At 40.0% G+C, this 22,910-nt stretch overlaps 2 protein-coding genes across 6 annotated transcripts in view; one reads left to right on the forward strand and one right to left on the reverse strand.

Annotated features, from left to right (window-relative positions):
* The first annotated feature begins 1,822 nt into the window (after window positions 1-1,822).
* On the forward strand, window positions 1,823-12,492 carry GZF1 (GDNF inducible zinc finger protein 1). 3 transcript variants are annotated; one of them, XM_053926046.2, is made up of 6 exons: window positions 1,823-2,060; window positions 4,252-5,630; window positions 6,927-7,096; window positions 8,638-8,805; window positions 9,580-9,737; window positions 10,385-12,492. In XM_053926046.2, the coding sequence occupies exons 2-6, from the start codon at window positions 4,273-4,275 to the stop codon at window positions 10,733-10,735; spliced, it is 2,205 nt and encodes a 734-aa protein (XP_053782021.1). In that variant the 5' UTR covers window positions 1,823-2,060; window positions 4,252-4,272; the 3' UTR covers window positions 10,736-12,492. The 3 variants fall into 3 exon arrangements, with proteins under 3 accessions (XP_053782021.1, XP_024415325.1, XP_053782022.1); XM_024559557.4 differs by having other exon boundaries at window positions 1,824-2,060; window positions 7,002-7,096; XM_053926047.1 differs by lacking the exon at window positions 1,823-2,060 and adding an exon at window positions 2,160-2,690.
* Window positions 12,493-13,243: 751 nt separating this feature from the next.
* The window catches only part of NAPB (NSF attachment protein beta), a 65,369-nt gene continuing 55,702 nt past the window's right edge, over window positions 13,244-22,910 (reverse strand). For all 3 annotated transcript variants that reach the window (XM_024559386.4, XM_071221804.1, XM_071221803.1), the window contains 4 exons: window positions 19,958-20,062; window positions 19,126-19,194; window positions 18,704-18,754; window positions 13,244-17,758 (listed from right to left, as the gene is read on the reverse strand). In XM_024559386.4, the coding sequence (XP_024415154.1) occupies window positions 17,648-17,758; window positions 18,704-18,754; window positions 19,126-19,194; window positions 19,958-20,062 (336 nt within the window). In that variant the 3' untranslated portion in view covers window positions 13,244-17,647. The remainder of the gene's footprint in view (window positions 17,759-18,703; window positions 18,755-19,125; window positions 19,195-19,957; window positions 20,063-22,910) is intronic.

Below are 22,910 nucleotides of genomic sequence, written 5' to 3' on the forward strand. Positions count from 1 at the left end.
AGAATCTTAAAAGCAGAAAGAGAAAGGGAGACAGTTATCTATAAGAGTTCCCATAAGACCACCAGCTGATTTCTGAAAAGAAACCTTGCAGGCAAGAAGGGGCTGGAAAGCAGTATTCAAAGTCATGAAAGGCAAGGAACTACATTCTAACTCTATCCAGCAATGCTATCATTTGGAATGGAAGAGCAGATAAAGTGCTTCTCAGATAAGGTCCAGTTAAAGGAGTTCATCATCGCTGAGCACTTATTATATGAAATGTTAAAAGGACTTATCTAAGAAAAAGAAGATGATCAAAAATATGAGCAGTAAAATGACACCAAACTCACAACTATCAATGACCAAACCTAAAAAAAACAAAAACAAAGCAAACAACTAGAACAGGAACAGAATCACAGAAATGGAGATCACATGGAGGGTTATCAGCAGGTAGGTGGAGGGGTGAGAATGAGGGAAAAGGTACAGGGGATAAGAAGCATAAATAGTAGGTACAAAATAGACAGGGGGAGGTTAAGAATAGTATAGGAAATGAAGAACCGAAGAACTTATATGTACGACCCATGGACATGAACTAAGGGGGGGGGCGGATATTGGTGGTACGGGGGTACAGGGTGGAGGGGAATAAAGGGGGCAAAAATGGGACAAGCTGTAATAGCATAATCAATAAAATATATTTTAAAAAAATTTAAAATTTTTTTTGTGATACACCTTCATAGAATTTTGTGATACGTGACTAATACCAGTAACATGCTTAACATGGCAACTCATCCATTATAAGAACTAAACAAGTCTTATTCTTATTTTCATTATAATTAGCCTTAGCCCAAGCCTTAGGACCAGTTTGGGAGAAACTGCAGGAAGGAGATGTGTAAATGGGATTCCCAGCTAGGTTAGCTACTTGGCTTTATCCAGAGGAAAAGCAAACTTCTATCTTTGTGACAAATTAATTTTATAATTTGGAACCATTGTCATTCGGCGCATTATTGCATTTACAATTATCAATTTTCTAAAGTACATACTCAAAGAAAAGGAGAGAAAAAAATGACTTCCCTCATTTTCAACAGGGAGTATTAAGCTTCTTAATGTTTGTCTTACACTCCCAAACATTAGACACAACCTACAGATGAGACAAAGCTGAGTGTATTGCTGGCTGCAGTAAAGGAGAACATACGCTTGCTAAGCTTTATTTAGCAGTGGCTTGATGCAGCATGCCAAGGTCAGAATTAACAAAACTGGACGTTTGATCCCTGTCGAGTCTTGCAAAGCAAGGTTTTGGTTAGAATGGCGTGAGAATGGGTGAAAGCATCAAGGTTTTGAGCTGAAGGACTCAAAGACTGCTGGGGCATAAACTGTTTTCCACTGAGGAGCTGATGGGTCTTTGGGGGAAGTTCCATAATGACCAAACCATGTGCTTGGCTGGGGACTACCAGAACAATCATGTAACCCAGAGTAAGAGGATGACCGCTGCCAAGTAGGCGCCCTTCCGCGCGTAGAGGTGTTTTTTCCGCTGCTCACCAGCCTGAGGAGGTCTGCAAGGCACCTGCCCCTACTCGGTAGCTGTGGGCCCGTGGCTCTAGTTGTTGACCTACCTCTTCTTGGAGAACCCGGGCCTGAGCAGCGCACAGCGCGCAGGCTGCAGAGCAAGCCGCTGGAATAAACCCAAACTGACCACAAGACCCGCCACTCACGTCCCCTTCTGAGGCTACCCACCCCGCCCGCGCTACGCCTCATCCGCATTGGCGCTTTCGCGGCGTTCTGCGCAGGCTCACACCCTGGCTCGCGGCCAGTGACGCAATCTTGCACCGCTAGCAAAACGCGGAACCCCAGTGTCCGTCGGCTCACGTAACTCTGGCAGAAAGGCCTCCGCAGCGGTACGTTTGGCGCGCGTAAGTCCCGCCGCAGACCCGCGAGGGGGCGGGGCTCGGCAGGGGCCTGCGACGGCCAATCCGCAGCGCCTGCGCTGGTGCCGCGCTGGGCCCAGCAGGCCCGCCAACCCCGCGGGCCTGGTTCGGCGGAAGCGCGACAGCGGTGGTGGCGGCGTTGTGGGTGGCAGTTGTTGGGAGGTGAGTACTCGGCCCGAGGGCCCGCCCAGTCACTGCTTCTCGTTTGTTCCTGCGGGCCCTTCCCCGGAGGAGCGGCAGGCCTTAGGGGTGCTGGAGCCGGGGCAGGGGGGAGAGGGCAGGCGGGGTCAAGAGGGAGGAACTGGCCCGATCGCGCGGGCGCCGTGGTTGCCGGCGGCGCAGCGGGCTCACGGTCCGCCTGAAACTGGGGCCCTGTCCTTGGGAAACGTGCGGATCGGAGGAGCCGAGAGGCAGTCGTGCGGTGGCTGCGAGCTCCCTGTGGGGGGCCGGGGATGGACGCTGTCAGGCGCGGGGCCCAGTTAAGCTCAGGCCGGGCTGGAAAGCCGCAGCCTTCTAGTTTGGAGGGGAGGACCGCGGCGATCGGCTGACGGTAGGGCGATGGCCCGGGACACAGGTGTTGCCAGGGTACCAGTTACAATGGGAGATGCCGCCGTCACCCAAGCCGAAATGTTCTGTTGTGATCACTGCTTCTCTTACCCTATTCGTGCAAAATGGGAAATCGTGTCCAGAAACAACTTTGACTTCTGAATCACTGTCAGGGCCCCCTGTAAGCTCACACATCTCTGCTCCAGGGCTAGGTCGGCAGAAGTTTGGGGAAGTGGAGGGCTGCTGGTAAGTATGAGCATCAGGCTTAAGAGACGAATCTTCCTGCTAATTCTCCCAACACGGGTTGGAGTCAGTGACAGTCCTGTGTTAGCGTTCCACCATCCACGAGCCCCTAATATAGACTTACCTTAGTTTTGGTCAGTATTTTCTATTTACTGTGGAGTCTTCTTCAGGTGATACTGCTCAGGTCTTGTAGAGATCATTTTTACAGTTAAATCTCAAGAGTGAAGTCGTTTTTCATGTTGGGGGCCGGGTGCTGGTGGTTGAAGGGAGCCAGTTGTAGCCTCAGGTGTAATTGATGGGACTGGAGAAGTGGGGAGAGGTGAGATTGGTTTTCAGGGAAGATGAAGAAAGTTCTGCTCTAGATACATGGGGTCTGAGATGACATTTAACATCTGGCTGAAGGAGGTTAGAAGTAAGGTGGGCACTTTGGATGGGTGAGTGGAATTTAGGAACAAAGGCTAACTTAAGAAGGAGATTGAAGAAGGCTGGGGGTGAACCTTCAGGAGAAAGCCCGTATCCGGGAGTCTGAGGTGACAGAACAAGCAAAACGAAAGAAATGACCCAAGATGGTATGGGGTACCAAGGAAAGCAAGGAGAGAAGACCTCAGGGTGGGGTTGGTGTGAAATCTACAGTGCCCATGGCGGGAGTAAAAGCAGCTCTTTTCATTTGGCAAGGCTGAGGTGAGGGGTGTACTGAGCAGTTTCAGTGTGAGTCCAGGGTCCCATCAGGTCCAGGACCAAGTCCCAGTGCAACCACTTACCTTGATAGTTCCCATGTCATCTGTGAAATAGGGATAACAGCACATAGGCCTGGTACATGGGAAGCTTATACCAACTAACTAACAAGTTTTAGCTGTGGCTGCAAGCATTTGAAATATTTGTACTCACTGAAGCCTCACAACAGCCTGCCAGCCTCCTACAAAGGAGCAGACAAACTAAGGTTCAGAGAATTTACTTACTCAAGGTAAAGCAGCTAGTTAAAGCTGTGGAACTTGTATTACTTCAGTAGAGTTAACAATAATTCTCTGAGGTGTTTTGGGCTGTTGGAAGTGGCATGAGGTGTTGACTACATTTCTATGAAGTTTTCACCATGAAAGTAGTTACGTTTTTTGTAATTTAGTTGTTTTCAAAGACAGACATGCTTCTTGAAGTTTTGCTCCCAGATCAGCCATGTGTTTTGTTTGGTTTCCTGATCAAAGAACTAGAATTGTTGTTGCCATAAATTCTTTTTTATTTTGGGGGCTGTCTCTCTAACCAAATTTGAAAATGACCTAGCAAATTTACTGCTTTAATGTATTTCATTAATTGTAGTTTTAATCATTTATGTGTATCCTTGGGTGAAATCTTAGTAATACGCTTATTTTTTTCTCGCCATTATCTTATGAAGGTGCATCAGGACTTCACTTCAGAAAACTGCTAATAACTGAAGTGTGACTTCAATCTTCACATAAGAAAAGTTAGGTTTAGGTTAAGTTTATATTCTCTAAAAAACAATCATAACTTTTAACCCTTTTACTTCAGTAGTTGCTCATGCATGAGATAATTCTTGTTTTTGTTTTCAAAGCTGTTTTTAGAAAGAAGAAACATGGAAAGTGGTGCAGTTCTGCTGGAATCCAAATCCTCACCGGTTAACCTTCTGCATGAAATGCATCAGCTGCGCCTTCTGGGTCACCTATGTGACGTGACTGTCAGTGTGGAGTACCAGGGCGTCCGCAAAGAATTCATGGCCCATAAGGCAGTGCTGGCAGCCACCAGCAAATTTTTTAAGGAAATGTTCCTTAATGAGAAGACTGTGGATGGCGCTCGGACTAACGTCTACTTAAATGAAGTACAAGTTGTTGACTTTGCTTCATTTCTTGAGTTCGTTTACACCGCAAAGGTACAGGTAGAAGAAGATCGGGTGCAGCGAATGCTGGAAATGGCTGAAAAGCTAAAATGTTTGGACTTATCAGAAACTTGTTTTCAATTAAAGAAACAGATGTTAGAGTCAGTACTTTTGGAGTTGCAGAATTTCTCTGAGTCTCAGGAGGTGGAAGGGAGCAGTGGCTCCCAAGGCAGTGAAGGCAGTGTTACTCCTGATACTGGGGCAAGTGTGGCTGCAGACAGTCCTCTTGCCAATGGCCTTATGGACTCCTCTGACCCCTTAGTGCAGAGAATCAGCAATGGCATGTTGCCAGATATGCCCCCAAGGAAGTCCAAGGAGAAACCAGACAAGAAGAAAGATGTAGTTAAGCCTTCCTACCCTAAAATCAGAAGAGCTAGTGGAAGGCTGGCTGGCAGAAAGGTATTTGTAGAAATTCCTAAAAAGAAATATACAAGAAGACTCCGAGAACAGCAGAAAAGTGCTGAAGATGATGTGGGGGACTACAGGTGGCCACAAGAACCCAGCCTAGACACTGTGGGTACAGAGATGGAGCCAGTAACAAAAAATGAGGATTTCAGTGCTGAAGTGGAGGTGGGGGAGGTGCTGCAGAAGGCAAGGAATGCAGGGGAGGAGGACGGTGAGGAGGAGAAGAGGAAGAGCAACTTTAAGTGCACTATCTGTGAAAAGGCCTTTTTGTATGAGAAGAGCTTTTTGAAGCACATCAGGCACTACCACGGAGTGGCCACTGAGATGGTTCACCGCTGTGACACCTGTGGCCAGACCTTCGCCAACCGCTGCAACCTGAAGAGCCACCAGCGTCACGTGCACAGCAGTGAGCGCCACTTCCCATGTGAGTTCTGTGGGAAGAAATTCAAGAGGAAGAAAGATGTCAAGCGGCATGTGGTGCAGGTCCACGAGGGGGGTGGTGAGCGGCACCACTGCCAGCAGTGTGGCAAGGGCCTGAGTTCTAAGACGGCCCTACGGCTCCATGAGCGGACACACACGGGCCACAAGCCCTATGGCTGCACTGAGTGTGAGGCCAAGTTCTCACAGCCCTCAGCACTGAAGACCCACATGAGGTATGTGCACCCGGCCCCAGCCGATTGGTGTGGGCAATAGCAGAGACCCTCTAAAAAATAATTTTTTCCAGAATGTGGCTTGTGTACTTAATTTTGTTGAAATGTGTGTCAGAAATTGAGATAGCTCTAGGATTTGGACTAGTGTGGCTACATTTCACTTCATAACTTGTTCCCTCTAAAAGCTGGGGATTCTTAATGGGTAGAGATGCTATGAGATGGTCTTGTTCTACAGTACAAAAATCTCATAGTGTTCTGTAGGCCTCAGGCTGACGAGGATTTCTCAGCTCCTGTGTGGTAACAGCATGGAAGCCTGGACCCAGGACCAGGGCAGCAAACAGCTGCTGAACATGCCAGGCCCCACAGGTCTTTCCTGGCATACAACTGCCGGCCAGAGCTCTCCCAGTCCCAGAGGAGCCTCTGGTGTGTATTCTTTCCACCACACATGAGGCTAATAACTTATTTTTCTTTTCCTGATTTGATTTAGAACATGGGCTTGTGACCATCTGGGTCCCACAGCCCCATTAATGAGCTCAGTGAGATGTCATTTTAGGGCTTTTGGACGCTTCTCTGGTCATGTTCATTCTCTGGGCTTGGAAACTGTGCTGTTTGGTTAGTCTAAACCCCAGAATTAGGACAGTGTTTTCTGTTAGTTAACTTACGCACTGTAGGTGGATGGTACTGTTTTTTATGTTTTCTTATAGTGCTTAGTATGTTTCAAATCCAGTTTTCCAGCCTGTTCTAGATCTGCCCTCAAACTTGGGCTAGTCTTTGGGGGGATAGCATGGTGTTTACTCTTTTACTCTATATAACAAGTTTAAAAACTTGGCTTATTAGGAAGTGCTCAGTAAATCACAGTTGATAATCTACTTCATACTAGTTGTGAAATTAAAATGCTTATGCATTTTATGCCTTTCCAGAAGCCAGGTTTCTTTGGCATTTTGAGAACAGTTCTTTCTAGACTAGTTATGTCATACATATTAGTAAATGATAGTTAATTTTCTGGTTATGTGGTTCTTCATAGCTACAGTTCTAGAGTGTTTGTGGTTGATTATTCTGAATAAGAAAACTTTACAAATATTACATGATGCTCGTCAGTGTTTTTAAAAATATGCAACGGCATGGTCTCTGCCTAAATGAGCTGTACGAAATAAACCCTAAGGCAGGTGTGGGTGGACATTCAGTGTTTTACGGGAAAACGCGTAGTTGTTCTTGTGCAGAGGTGGATTTGGGGATGAAGATTATGGGCTTCACTCCAGTCATTCTCATTAGGTCTCACAGAACAAACTATCTTTGCAGGCTGGAGTGGAAATTGAATTGCAAAGTGAGGTTTGAAATACATCCTAAGTTATCATCTGAATGTTGTACTTTCAGAATTCATACAGGGGAAAAACCTTTTGTCTGTGATGAATGTGGTGCAAGATTCACTCAGAACCACATGCTGATTTATCATAAAAGGTGTCACACAGGTAAATACTCCTGCTGTTGTGATTGAATGTCTTTCCTAGTGGTAGAAGAAAACTGCAATTTATTAATTTAGAAGTTGGCATCTACCAAAGTGGTGCAGGTTAAAGCCATGATCTGTCTTTCCCATTTAGAAAGTGAACAAAAATGAATAAATAAAATATGCTTGTGGTGATGGCCTTCTGCACACTATGCAGTAGGAACTGGCATGTGAGTCTTATGTACCAAAAAGGTATGAAACAGTGTCTACTGCTTTAGCCCCAAATTCCATTTTCAGGCATCTGTCCTAAAGAAATTGTTCAGAATATGAGAAAAGCTCTATTTTCTGTCATCTTGCTATTTCTAGTAACAGAGCATTAGGAACAACCTGCTTACTCAACCACAGTGGTTCAGTAAACAGGAAAATCTATCCGCCTGGCTCATGCCATGACCATTCAGGGTGAGGGCTCTGAACATTCTGAATAACACTTGTACTTGAATATTGACTTGAAAAGTGCACAATGAAGCATACAACTAATCCCAACTATAATTAACACCTGCACAGAAGACTAGAAAATAATTATATGATGTATCAAGGTGGGAATTATTTCCATTTTCAAAATTTTTGTGGTATTTTATTATGTGAGGGACAAAATTTAAGTTGGCTTTATTCTGATTCAGCACAGTAACCCCGCAGTTCAGAAAACCCTATTGTTTGGCACAGAAGTATATACATAATCTGTTGTATAGTGTAATTTCATGCTAATCCAGTTCCTCAATTGGTTGTGTTTTTAATTTTTTTACTTCTAAACACTGTCATATTTTCCTCAAGTTCAAATCCAGGTGAGGCAGAGATGAGACATTTAATGATGTGAATTACTAGACTGTAAAATGAGCAGAATCTGTGTGTAATGGATGCTTGGGGATAGAGGTGAAGTCAGGTCACAATTGAAGGATTAAGTTAGAGTCAATCATTTGATGAAAATACTAATATATTCAGAATTTATTAAACCCAGTATTTTTATGTTGATGTTTGTGAAATCAGGAGTACACCTAATAAGTCTGATTTGTACAATTAAAGGATTCCAACTACACAATGTAAAGTGCTATTTAACCATTTTTTCCTTGTCTTGTAATCCAACCTAAAGTGCTTAGGAGTTGCTACTCTAAAATAATTATGCATATATAGCCAATGTAAACTTCCTCTCCCTTTCAAGTAAGACTTTTATTTTTTATTCTGAAAAAGATCCACACAAGTGCTTCTTTGAGAGAAATCTAACAATTTCTCTAAACAAGTTGTACCATTACTTGTTTGAAATGACTAAATTACCAAAATGTGAGCTGGCTAATGGAATATTTCTTGGGATTTCCAAGGATATTTTATACCAATTTTCAGCAAGTAGCATGCATCTTACACAAACAAATGTTTTATGACAGTTTTAACTAGAAAATGTAACAGGCTGCCTGCACTGTTGGAGTTCATATGGGTTTTACAGTTTGGACCCACTCTTACTGTGTGTTCTAGTGCCTGTTCATTTCTAACTTTTTGTTTCATCTTTTCATGTAGGTGAAAGACCTTTTATGTGTGAAACATGTGGCAAGAGTTTTGCTTCTAAGGAGTACTTAAAACATCACAATAGAATCCATACTGGATCCAAACCCTTTAAATGTGAAGTTTGTTTCAGGACTTTTGCCCAGCGGAATTCACTTTACCAGCATATTAAAGTCCACACAGGTATGGCTGGAATGCCACCAGAAAAGGGAATTCAGTGTACCAAGAGAAATGTCCCAAAGGTTTTTGACTTAACTAGAAAAATTGGAATTTAGCTTTAGGAAAAAACCTTTCACCAAACTTTGCATGTCATAATACCATTTTTAAAATTTTCAGTTTCTAGTTTCTGGCTCTTGAGAAACTGAAAAGGTATGGATGTGTGAACATTTTAACATTTTCAGATTAGAATTAGGGATAATCTATACATATTAGTGTATATGTACATGCATGCAAATTCAATTATGGGATGCGGGAATTTTACATTCCTCACTATGGAAATAGGTGAAATTTCAATAGATGTTAATATGAGCTGTAGGTATGAATTTGGCCCTTTTTTGGTGTAGGGTATAAACTCTTGGTATTAACAGGGATTCCTGCTCTTCAGAAGTTCGTGTTGGGCCACTTTGCTTTTATGAAAGACCTACATTAGTATGTTTTCACTAACTGAAAAAAATGTAACTTTTGGAAATGACTAACATGAACTTTCGGAAAGTGGGGAATGCTCTTCTCTTTATGCCCTATCAGCTTACAAAAGGTTTCACGGGAACACTACTTTTGGACCAGGGAAACATGTATAGAGGACTGATTTGTACCTGTCAGTTGACCCTCAACTGATCTTCTTTATGGTAGAATGCTGATAATTTCCAGTGGTTTACCAACAGCATTATTCAGTTTTGTATTCAGAATTAAATACTCCAGGCTAACAGGATCAACCAGTTTTCTTCTCTCCTGCCTCAGGAGAACGTCCCTATTGTTGTGACCAGTGTGGTAAGCAGTTCACCCAGCTCAATGCACTCCAGCGCCACCATCGGATCCACACAGGAGAGAAGCCGTTCATGTGTAACGCATGTGGACGGACCTTTACTGACAAGTCCACTCTCCGGCGGCACACCTCAGTAAGCAACAGTATGGCTTAAGAAAAGCAAATTGCTGGTTCCTGGGTATACGTAACCCTAGACAGTCAGAAATGCCTGTTATTCCATTAGGTGGTTATAGAAGACAAACAACAGGTATTTTCTTCCTCAGGTTTTCTCTGCTGTGAGCACATTCACAGTGTGAATGAAGTGAAGAGCCAAGTCTTGAGGTCTATAGACACTTTCTAACAGCAACAGTAGTGGTAGGTAGACAGATACTTGGCAATTAGTAAAGAGCATTGGCTGAAGTAGAAATTTAGGTTGAAGAGAGACTATTGTTTTAAAGATGCATTTAGTAAGTAGCTGTGGCCCTAATCAGGTGGCTCAGTTCCTTGAAGCATTGTCCTGTGCACCAAAGTTGCAGGTTTGGTTCCTGGTCAAGGCACATACCTAGGTTGTGGGTTCAATCTCCAGTTGGGGTGTGTACTGGAGGCAACTGGTTGATGTTTCTCTCTCACATTGATGTCTGTCTGTCTCTCTCTCCCCTCTTCCCCACCTTCCTCTCTAAAATCAGTAAAAAAATATCCTTGGATGAGGATTAAAAAAAAGAAAAACAATAGCTGTGAATTGGAAGATTTATAGATACTTGTCCAAAGACACATTCAGTGACTTTTGTGTTTGATTTATAGGTACATGATAAGAATACGCCATGGAAGTCTTTCCTTGTTATTGTAGATGGCTCACCCAAGAATGATGAAGGGCATAAAACTGAACAGCCTGATGAAGAATATGCATCATCCAAACTTTCAGATAAATTGCTGTCTTTTGCAGAAAATAACCATTTTCACAACCTGGCCACGGTCCAAGGCAGCATATCTACTGTGCACGAGAATAGTTCTGCAGACACAGCCTGCAAGTTGGATAATTCTGTGGTGTCCCAGGATGCTCTGTTGGCCACCACCATCAGTGAGCTTAGTGAGCTGACTCCACAGACACATCTGATACCCACACAACTTCAATCTTTGACCAACATGGAGTAAGAGCTGGAAATTACCTGCCAAGCAGGTCCCATCCTGCACCTTGTGTGATAGTGTATGCAAGATGATGTCAGGAGCTAATAGGCAAGGAAGTGGGGAAGAATGGCTTCTGATTGTCCCTAAATTTTGATAACTTGCACGTTTTTATCAAAACATTTTTAAAGCTTTCCCTTAAAAATGCTGATCTGCACGATCCCAGCTACACTTTATCAATACATAAGGCAATTAATATAACCTCACCTAATTCTGGTGTAGGCTGCTATATGCATTAATCATTCTAATGCTTGAGTACCTTGATGTTAAGTTTAGACAGCTATTTACCTTAATAATAGAGTATAGAGCATTGATCCAGCTCTTGAATTTGCTTTTAATGGTCTCCCTGGTCTCTCAGCCTGCCTTATACTTATCCCATGTGGGTTTATTTCTCTGATATTTTTAAGATATTTTTCTAATAACCTGAAATAAAATTGGGGCCATGTATTGTTTCTTTCCTGTCAAATTGAAGCAAATCAGATTTGCTGAAGGGACTCTTGAATGGGACTGAAGAAATGAATTACTGAATTCATTTCCTTCCACTCCCTCACACCCAAACTAAAAAAGGAATGACACTTGGAAACAGCTTAGTATAACCCCTACTCACAGCACATACACAGCTAGGAAATTTGTCATAAAATAACTTTTGAAATGAGAAGTGGCTGTTCAGTTTCATTCCTAAAAACCTGATAAGGTAAAATCTATCCTACCAAAGATTTTAGTAGCAATCTATAGTAATTTATTATTTTTTTTTTCAAAGAGGTGTGAAAAATTAAGCCACAGGCTTTACAACACTTGAAACATTGTGATGTTACTTTATTGACCAGTAGCAATGAGGTGATTATGGCAAACCTTAGAGCACAGAGTATTAGTATTTCTGTCTTTTCTAACTTAATTTCTGTAACTTCCAGAAACCCAAACTTACACATTTGTTTCTTTAGGAGCATGTAAGAATATAGCAAAGGGACCAAAGCCTTGGCACACATCATTGATTATGCCTTAAAAGTAGATTTTGGAGAACCAATAATTTGTTGTAAATGCCCCTTTGGCTGTGTTATGCTGGAGTTAATGAATTTGCAATGAAAAGATAATTCTGCTGTATTTACTAAGCTTGATTCTTGGTTCCAGTGGCTTTTGTATGTAGTTGTGACTCATAAGTAACCCTAAAACATATTAATTTAAAGACAGCCTTAAAAGGGAATTCTTTTGTTTACCAGTTTTTCTACATTTTAATTTATTAACTTACTGTGAAAACACTTTCATTTCTAAGAGAAAGAACTTATCCATAAGTTCCAGGATGAAGACATAGCTACACCATTCCAGAAACTAATGATGGAAAACTTTCTTCCTATGTGCTTATTTTGTTCTAGTTTATAACATGTCACATACTAAAGCCACTATAAGGTGTGTTTTAGGTGCTGATAATATGTTTCACACCTGCTCTTAAAGAACAGTGGTACTGAACTAGTTCAAATTCAGTTATGACAATATATCCTAGTTGTGTTACAGAACAACAACAAATAGTGACCGTTACACAGTCATTTTATTCTTGGTAAGAGAATGAACCTGCCCAACTGATGTACTGTTTCATGGAGTAAAGTCATTTTAATGAGAAGGAATTTAAATAATAGATTATTTTGTTACCTACTAGATGAATTTTTGTCTTGAATTTTTTTTAGAAATTCTATAAAAAGTCATTTAATGTGTTAATAAATGTTTGTAAAATAGTTTTGCAAGGTTTTTTTTTCCCATTATTAAAATTTAGGCTCTGTAGATTGAAACAGGTATAATTTCCTTAATTTCATGGATCATGAAGTTTAAAATCAAGACTATAGTCCTGGGAATAATCTCTTTAGTTATAACTATGCGAACTGCACATAGTTCACATAGTTATTCTTTAGAGGTAAAGAATACTTCTTTACTTCTTTAGAAGTACAAGGCCTGGTGATAAGTCACACTAATCTCTGCTTGTATAGAAGTAACCTGTGCAGCTGGTGCTGTGGAGTGGGTAAGTGGACTGGTTTCTTCAATGTCGTGTTTAAGTTTGCATCATAGAGACTTACTTCTCCAGTATATCTATTTATTTGCTTCCTGGGAAGGTAAAGCTGCCTCTGAGAATAGAAATCTTAACCCTGTGGAAGATTCATCATTGAGGGATTTGTGGGGCATCTCCCCCTATTTCTTTTAATCCAAGTAGTCTCCCTGAGTGAAAGCAAGCTATTGTATCACTATGTCAGTCCTAAATCCATGATTGGGAAAGTGCCCTTGGTGCTGGCTGCTTCTCCTAGAGCGTCAGGATAGGCAATTAAGGGAGTGATTTAGTGCCTTTCAGCCATAATGTGGGAAATAGTCTCAGCCTGAACTCCAAAGATCTCTTCTGATTTTATTTTTACCAAAATTTGTGTTTTACAATTTGGGAAAAAAATGGATCATGTGGTGGGAAAAGACCTTTATTAAAGGTAATTTTAACAGAAATGTGGTTTTGCTATAGAATCAGATGATAATCCAAACCAACAAATTTGACAATGAGTTACAATTTAATTATAACTTGTTAAATTTATACCTTGTCACACAGGGACATTTTTTGAAACCAAATGAGTGAGCATCTTTTTAATTAAACTTCACAGTATGAAACTTGAAGTAACAATATTTTATTTCAGTAGGGGAGGGCACTTGTGCAAAGGACCATTTGCTCACATACACCTAAATGGGGGCAGATATGACTGAGCAAGCTACAAACACAGGTGAGGGGCTACCTAGCATGTCATCTAGTCAAGCTCCACTTACCTTTGTCAATCTGTATAGGACTCTTACCAAGGGTGGCAAAACTAGGTTTTTTAACCACCATAGTGGCTTCCTTCTATTAGGAAATAATGATTCTGAGATAAACTAAATCTTGAATGATCAACAACTTCTCAGAATTCCTAGGTTGGGATGGCCTGTTCTACCATTCTTTTTTTCAAAACTTGCTGTGAATTATCTTTAAGTTGTGAATATACTCAATGACCTGAACATTTGTCTTAGGATGAGCTGACCCATACTACTACCCTACATGGCACCCTCTTCCTCCATAGTGGCCCAGGGGCATGTGCTAACCCTGTATAGACATCTGCAAGTTCAATAAATGGCCAAAAGAGTTGAGTGACTTCAGGGTTCCCTCCCCCTCCTTCTTCCCTCATCCACATAGCAGTTTTCTATGAACCAATCCTCCCTCAACTTTGGAAGCCCAAAGGATGAAGGCAGCATTCCTTATCAGAGCAATAGATAGGGATGATGAGAACGGGAGGCTTACAAAGTCATTGTGCAAATTTAACAGACTGTCAACAGACTACAACCAGGGCTTCATTCATAAACCCTTGGCTTGCAAAATCATTACAGTTCCCTGAATTTCCAAAAAGTAAAAGAGATTTTAGCATAGTCACATTCATGTTTCAAAGGATATTCAAAGAGCCTAGAGAATATTAATGCTTATTACCTTAAACTGAATAGGAATAACTTCAAGAAAGGAAGTTACTCATGATCTATATAAATTTAGGTAGGAAAGACCTGTCAAAATATTACTCATAATTTCCATTTTATTTACTGAACAAGTTCACATAAAACATACATAACTCTTTTCTGCTAAGGTAGGTTTATGGTTAGTTTTCATAATACAATCCTCCCCCTGAGAGTATAAGAGAGGAAAACACCACAGAGAACAACTCAGAACTTCATAGGCAGGAACCTGCTAGCATACCATAGGTGGTAGGTCACAGGCAGCAATACTGCGCTGCCAAACCCTCCAAAGCCACAAAGGTTTGCATTTGGATATTTTAAATGCAAAGTGTCAAAGGAAACAAATGCACACTCTTTGATTATAGTGACACCATCATAACAGTCACGACTGTGCAAAATACTGTTTTCAAATCATTACATAAAAAAGGAACTCACACAAGCTATAAAATGTTGCCACAGAAAGCAAAGCTTTCCTGTAAGAAATTTTAACTGACTTTGACCATGAACTAACCCCAGATTTGCTAAAATACAAGAACTGTAACATAAACTTACTATATTTTGTTCATGATCCTATGTTCAACAATGGAACATTTCAAGGAAGGATGTTTGGATACTGTTAATGGAACTTTTTCCCTCTGTTTTCCTTTCACTTTCTAGCAGGTCTGTTCTAGTCATTACACTTATTTTTACTCTTTCCTGTGAAATATTTAAAAAAAATCTTTAACTCAGACACTGATCCCACTGTTCGTTTCAAAACAGGCAAGTCTCTGACATAACAAAATGTTGCCAATATTATTTTTAAAAACTGTACCTTCATCATAAAAGCTAAATGGACTTGCCTTAAAAGAAAGCATTTGGTTTTTACTTTAAGTGGTCAGACCAGAGGGTTCTTTTAGCAAGTGGAAACAAACTTTTTAAGCTAGCAATAAAAGAAGCATGCTGGCTGGCTAGGATTTAAATGCTTTCCAGATGGCAGAGACTTATGGCTGGAGGACATGGGCTACAAAAGCACTGCCCATGCATGCCTCACTTTCACAGAAGTGCATTTGGAAAAAAAACTTTTTACAGAGTACATTTGGATGGTTGTGAAACAGATTAGGTAAAGCATCAAAAACCCACTTTTCTCTCTACTATTTTCATAAGATTCCAACAGGAAATAAAGTAACAAATGAACTTCATTCCAAATTGTACTATCAGTGATAACCAGCTATAAGAATCCCTGACTTCTGAAAGGAAAAAGAAATCCTCCTCAGATTCCAGGGCCCAACACCAGAGTGTCCCTGTCTTCTGGTCCAGTCCTTCTGCTCTCAGCTGATACTATGAAACCACTAACCTTCCTCTCCATCAGTCCACCTGGCGCACACCACTCTGCAACTACAGCCAGGGAATCCTCACAACCACCTGAGAAAGAGCCTCCACAATATGGCCTCAGCTGGCCCTTCAACCTTCCTCTTACTTATTTTTTATTATTTCTTTCTTAAAGATTTTATTTATTTTCAGAGAAAAGGGAAGGAAGGAAAAAAGGGAGAGAAACATGGATGTGCAAGAAGATTAACACTGGTCGGTTGTCTCTCGCACACCCCCAGCCAGGGACCTGGCCTGCAATCCAGACATGTGCCCTGACTGGGAATCGAACTGGTGACCTTTCGGTTCGCAGGCTGGCACTCAATCCACTGAGCCACACCAGCCAGGGCTCAACTTTCTTTTCTGCTACTTTCTCCTTTATCCCAACTAAGATATTCACCATTCCCAAACCTTCCTTCTCACTGTGCCCTTGGTCTGGGCACACCCATTCTACTTCTGGCCCATAATCCCAGTTGACGATCATCTAAAAATGAAAACATCAGCCCTGACCAGTGTGGTTCAGTTGGTTGGGCATCATCCCTCAAAGTGAAAGGTCACTGGTTGGATTACCGGTTACGGCACATGTCTGGGTTGCAGGTTCAGTCCCGGGATGGGGTGCATATGAGAGGCAACTGATTGATGTTTCTCTCTTCAATGTTTTTCACCCTCTCTTCCCCTCTCTAAAAATAAATAAAATATTTTTTTAAAAAACCCAAAATGAAAACATCATTTAAATACCAGTTACTATCTAACATAAGATAGGGAATTTCACCACCTGTCATTAATGAAAGCACAATTTCGAAAGAAATATAGGCTATCTCTGGCAACAAATGCACATGAAATAAATAATTTAAGCCTAAAAATATGCATAGGGGAGGTTCAAGAAACAGGGTCAAGAAACAATGTCTAAAATATAATGTCAGCACGTAACATAATGGGATCAAGTTTATAAATCAACAAAGCATATGTTAGTTATGTAAAACAAAAGGACAGAGTTCAAAGTTCTAACACAAAAGTTAAAACAATTCCATCAGCCAAGAGGAAAGTCAAATTCCCTCAGAAGCTAGTTGGAGGCATATAACAAGCCTCTGTACCATGTGTACCTACCTAACCCATCATGTTCAATAAATGACTAAAATTATTGAAACACTTTCTCAATGAGGATGTACATGACTGTGGATGTATAAAGGATGCCATCTCAATGGGAAAGAATATGAACATGAAAGAGCAGAGATGTGCCAGTTAAAACACCTTTATGTGAATATAAACATGGATTTTTACCCGAACTAAAAGGAGAAACTATCTAGGAAAAGGAAAAGTTCTGTTTCACAGATCGTTTATATTCGTGTGTGTGTGTGCCTGTGTGTATAAATACAAAGCAGTCGAACCCACCTTGACATTCATTCACACACATAAGCAAGCGGCACCAGGAAGTTCCCTTTTCTCACAGTGTGATGCAGGCAGACCCTGGCTGTTCTGAATTTTCACATGCATGTTGGCATAAGGAACAATATCAAAAGCAAAGAAACTAGTCATTACCAACATCAAAAGAATCACAAGATAACAATAACAAAAAATTTCTAATAAAGTCATAAACTTATTCCTAACCACCACACTAAACTAAATGCATACACTTAGAGAATATATCCAGATGCAAATTTACAGAGAATATGCAAAGCATCAATTACAACAACTGGGTTGGATACTCAAGTTCAAGAAAAAGAACAGAAAAATATGTGGCAAAATTAAACATGGGTTCTGCAAACATCAAATACTAAGAAGAAAATTTTGAAGTAGTTCTCAGAAAACTCTAGGGACTCTGGCAAGCATGAAATAACCCATTATATCCACAGTATGCACAGGAGCTTCTTATCCATCCGCTTAACATTGACACAAACACAGCAAACTTGAAAACCACACACACATCATTAAGCTCATGTGTAATAAAATTAAGCCATTAAATGGGCATCCCATAAAGATCACTTGGCCCTAAGAGGAAACTAAAGAAAGGTTAACTGCATGCCACAAAGACTTATAATTGTTTCACTTTAGGTCTCCGTCTCCTTCTCCATCCCCTTGGATGGACTTTTTGATACGAAGCAACATGGTAGTAAGCCACTGATCCAAGCGAGAGATTGAGTCAAATTCCTTCACCTAGTTTAAGATTAGAGGAATAGGAATTAGTCCACTGAAATACAATCAAAACAACAGCTGTTTAAATATATACTGATAATCTGCCAACTTTCTTCATTTAAAATTATTCATTCCGGTTCCTAACTTTCTTCATTAAAATTTGCTTATTTTTTAATTATCCTCTGCCTATTTTGATGGAGCTATTAAGTTTCTGTGCCTTTTATATTGCTCTGTATGCTAACTTGTGATAACAAAAAATCCTAACAGCCTTTATAATTGGAAGAAGAGCACATTTAATGTGACAGAGGAAATTAGACCATGTATAAGACTTAGATGGGAACATGGAAAATTAACAGTGTCCCAATATTCATTGCATGTACAAAAGCAGAACTCCTTTAACTCATTTCAATACACTACTAAAGAAAGACATTTCAATAGGATGAAAACAGTTTTGTAGCAAAACTTAAATGAGAGAATATTTCTTTCTGCTATTGCTTCAACACCATGATGAATATATTAATGGCGGATACAGAGAAACTTTTGATTCTAAGCATAAGATAGCAAAAGATAGGAAAATGGAAGATTGATGAATATAAAGAAAAAAAACTTCCATTTATTTTATGCCAGGCATATATTGTCGTTACATTTTAAATTGCATTTAACTGACCTCACTTTATACTTATTTATGGAGCAGACTATTTTCAAAAGAAAACATTCTTACAAGAGCAAATTGTAACACTATGTGATATTTTTTCTTGAATTTGTCTCACAGCTAAATTTACCATGGCTAATGAAGCTGTATAACTGTATAGGTTTGCAGAATATATAAAACATGACCTTTGGACAACACAATTTCAGTATACTGGAACAATGTTAAATGTTTAGCATTTATACAATGAAAAGAAAAAGAAGTTTCTAGAACTTAAACCTTCAAAGAATGTACTATATCACAAAGACATAACTTACTGCTTCAGTGTAAGCTTCACTGTTCTGTTCTTCATGAGCTTCTAGAAGTTTCTAACAACATAAATGTGAAAAATTTAGTTCAGTATGCTAAAAAGTTCCATCTCTAAATAAAGATATTTTAAATAGAGAAACAGCCTTAGTATCACATTAATTGATATTACCAAATACTTTACAAAATTGGAGAAATATTCAAGTACCAATACAAAATTACCCCAAGTCATGAATCTGGTAATTGTGTTAACAATTTCTGAATTGCCTGCTTCAGAACACAATGCTATGTCCCTGACTCTTAGTGGCATGAAATCTATTACACAAAAGCAGAAAAGACTCTTCAGCATACTTCACAGATTTAGAACTTCACTTCATACACAGTTCCACCTGACAGCAAAGGCTTTTTTCTTCAAAGTTCTAACATTACTTACCTTCAATAATTTACATTCTCTTGAATCAGTAAATGCTGGAAACATTTCCTCATATTTCTCAAGAGCAAGCTGAGAGAGAAAAACCATTTGTTAATATTTGACTCACTAAACCAGGAAACAAAGCTTTGAACATCCTATTAACTTCAGTTAAGACTCGTCTATATCCTATTTAAGTGTATAAGAAGTAGGGTGATAAATTCAACATTAAAATTACATAGGAATCCTATTTATTCTGATTTTCAATTTCAGTTAAGAATAAATTAGATAATTTACTGAAAACTCAATAGACTGGTGTCTGTTGGCATTCATTAAATGGAATTTGACCTTAACACTGTTCTGCGTCCTCCCAAAAATCACTTGGACCATTGTTCAAAGGTAGAGGAAAGAATGCTTTTCCTCTTAGTGGTTTTAATCCTGCTGTTCCACCTCCAACTAAAAAACAACAAGGTTATCCAACTGTCTGCCTCTTGTCTCTCAGCCTTCACGTGGCTTTTCACTTTCTCACAATTCTCATTCCAACTACATTTCTAAGTTTTTTTAAAAAAGTAAGGCATTCTACTTTTATTGTCTTCCCCTAGGCTCCCTAATTTCTTTAAGGCAAAACCACTGAAGGAAATGTGACTACCAGGGAACTTTTAAGAGAACAGCTTAGGCAGCTGTTATAAGATTACAGCTGGGGCATACAACTTTTTTTAAGGTACTCAGTTTAGTCTTGCAACTAACGTGTATCACCCAAATGAAGTGGTATCAAGAACAACACAGTACCGGAGTGAGACCTCCTCTCATGGGTAATGTGTATCAGAAAACTGGTACTGAAGGCCTGATTCCTTACCTTGGCATTCAACTCATCGACTATGAAGTGACAGAGGGCTGCTTTAAAGAAGTAATCCTTTGCACTGTACTTCAACAGAGGGTTATCCATGGTGTTTGCTCCAACCTAGGCACAGAAAGCAGAGTCAAATTTAAAACATTTGGCTGCTTCTTTTTCCTTTTTTGTTAAAAAAATTTAATTTATCGAGTTTCTTCTTTCTCTCTGCTGCACAGTATTCCATTGTGTAAATGTACCACAGTTTTTTGATCCATTCATTTACTGATGGGCACTTAGGCTGCTTCCAGCACTTGACTATTGTAAATTGTGCCGCTATTAACATTGAGGTACATAAGTTCTTTTGAATTGGTGTTTCAGGATTCTTAGGGTATAATCCCAGCAGTGGAATGGCCAAGTTAAAAGGCAGTTCCATTTTTAGTTTTTTGAGGAAATACTGGTTTCCACAGCAGCCACAATAGTCTGCATTCCCACCAACAGAGCATCAGGGTTCCCTTTCCCCCATATCCTCACCAGCATTTGTTGTTTGTTGATTTGTTAATGATGGCCATCCTGGCCAGTGTGAAGTGGTGTTTCATTGCAGGTTAAAAAGAAAAATTTAATTTACTGAGGTGACACTGATTAATAAAACCATACAGGTTTTAAGTGTACAACTCAATAAAACATCATCTGCATACTGCATCGTGAGCTAACCACCCAAAATCAAGTCTCTTTCTATCCCCATTTATCCCCACTTTGCCCACTTCCACTTCCCCCCACCCTCCTTTCCCTCTGGCTATAGGGATACTGCTGACCATGTCTATGTGCTGTAGATATATCCAGTTTTTTAAACAGTTTGGCTTCTTATATTAGGCATACTGATTCTCATCTAATTCCTTAAGAAAATACTTCTGTATCTTATAAAAGTTAGTTTAACAATGAAATACATTCTTTTAATACAATATCATAAACTAGAAAATTTTATTAGAAGAAAAAAATAGTAAGTGTTGACCTATTAAAAATGACTCAGAAGACTTCCACTTGCAGGAAGATGGAACAGACATACTTTCTTCTATCTTTCCTAAGTACAACTGAAAGCCCAGTTATTTTATATAAAACAAATTTAAGACTGAAAGGTGAAGAGAAAAGAACAGACTGATAGGGACCCTGAGACACGAGGGAAAACATGACCGTGAGTTCCCTGGGTTTTCTTTTTCTTTCATGTACCCTTGACTTTTTATAGAGAAAACCAGCCACCTATAAAAGCCATTGGATGCAGGGGGGACAAAAAAAAGAAAGGGAATAGACAAAGAGTCTGCCATCTCTAGTCAAAAGGACTAGCAAAGAGGCAGTTTAGCAAGACAGAAAATGTTAATATTGCTCTATTATAGCCAAACACCACAAGAAAACTGTGGCTCTATCCCCACTCACATTATCAAAGGCCAAGGAGGGAACCAAGATGTCCATCTTATCAAGTTTGCGAAGAGGAGCTCGACATTCCTGCTAAGGCAGCTTCAGAGAAAGCCCAAAGGGGAGCTAAGCCTTCATCCCTGCCAGCTAGTAATGAGCCCACCCTCCACCCCTGTCGCTGAGGTAATGGAGACCACATGAGGAACCTGGTTCTACCTCTATCCAGCAGGAACCAGATATTCTCATCTCCCAGCTGGTTTCAAAAAAGGCCTAGTAGAGGTTTAAGATTTCACCATCACCTGGCAGTAGCAAGAACAACCCCAGCATAGAGGTGGTGGAGGGTCAGCAGGAGCTGGAACAAAACGAGGGCCACCCCCTGATGTCAATGAAGGCCAGTGGGGAGCCTGAACTTCTAACCTCTACCTGGCAGTAAGGAGATGACACACTCTTTCCCAGCCAGAGCAGTGTTACAGAATACCCACTGACAGAGAAGGTTTAAGTAATATCCAGTCTCATAAAATAATGTGAAAATGTCCAGTATTCAACTGAAACTTACTCACCATACCAAAAAAAAAAAAAAGATCTTAAGCTGAATTAAAAAAGGCAACCCACAGATGACAGCTCTGAGATTGACAGAAATGTTAGAATTACCTAACAATGGTTTTGAAGGAGCCCTCAGAAAAATGCTTCAAAATAACAATACAAACACACTTCAAAATTAAAAAAAATAAATAAACATCAACAGAGTAAAAGAAATCCACTGCAAAAAAAATCCCAGAAGACATAAAGAAGAACCAAATAGAAATTTTAGAACCAAAAAATACAAAACCCACATCAAAAGTGGATGGGCTCAAGAGCAGTAGATGAATGGGACAGAGGAAAGAATCAACAAACTGATGACAGAACACAGAACATTAGAAATTACTTAGTCTGAACAACAGAGAGAAGACAAACTGAAAAAAATAAATAGAGCATAAGGGACTTATGCAACTAATATTGGGGTCCTCTAAGTCTTGGAAGGGAAGGAGAAAAAGAGAGCAGCTAAAACAGTACTTGAAGAAATAATGGCTAAAAACTTCCAAATTTGGCAAGAAACAAAAGCCTACGGATTCAGTAAGTTTAGTGAAACCCAAACAGGATAAGAGCAAATCTAACCATGCCAAGGCACATAAACTTCTGAAAACTGAAGAAAAAGAAAAAAACTGAAAGCAGAGAAAAACATCCCCTTACTTACAGGAGAAAAGCAATACGAATGACAGTCAACTTTCTCATCAGAAACCACAAAGGCCAAAAATTGCCCTTTTTCAAGTACTAAAACAAATCATCAACCCAGAATTGTATGCCCAGGGAAAATATGTTTCAGGAATGAAAAGGAAATCAAAACATTCCCAGATGAAGGAAAACAAAAAGAATATGTTGTCAATAGACCTATTCTAAAAGAATGGCAAAAGGATATTCTTTAAACAGACAGGAAACAATAAAAGAAGGAATCTCAAATCATCAGGAAGGAAGAACACAGCTAACAAAATGTGGGTGAATACAATGAGCTTTTCTTCTCTTAAGTTTTCTA

This window comes from Desmodus rotundus, chromosome 6 (assembly GCF_022682495.2).
Source record: "Desmodus rotundus isolate HL8 chromosome 6, HLdesRot8A.1, whole genome shotgun sequence".
In the NCBI taxonomy this organism is placed as follows: domain Eukaryota; kingdom Metazoa; phylum Chordata; class Mammalia; order Chiroptera; family Phyllostomidae; genus Desmodus; species Desmodus rotundus.

Excerpts from the sequence above, each read along its gene's own strand:
- GZF1 (XM_053926046.2), top strand. The coding sequence starts at position 4,273 with ATGGAAAGTGGTGCAGTTCTGCTGGAATCCAAATCCTCACCGGTTAAC. Across the intron at positions 7,097-8,637 it reads TCATAAAAGGTGTCACACAG|GTGAAAGACCTTTTATGTGT; the intron begins GTAAATACTCCT and ends CTTTTCATGTAG. Across the intron at positions 9,738-10,384 it reads CTCTCCGGCGGCACACCTCA|GTACATGATAAGAATACGCC; the intron begins GTAAGCAACAGT and ends TTTGATTTATAG.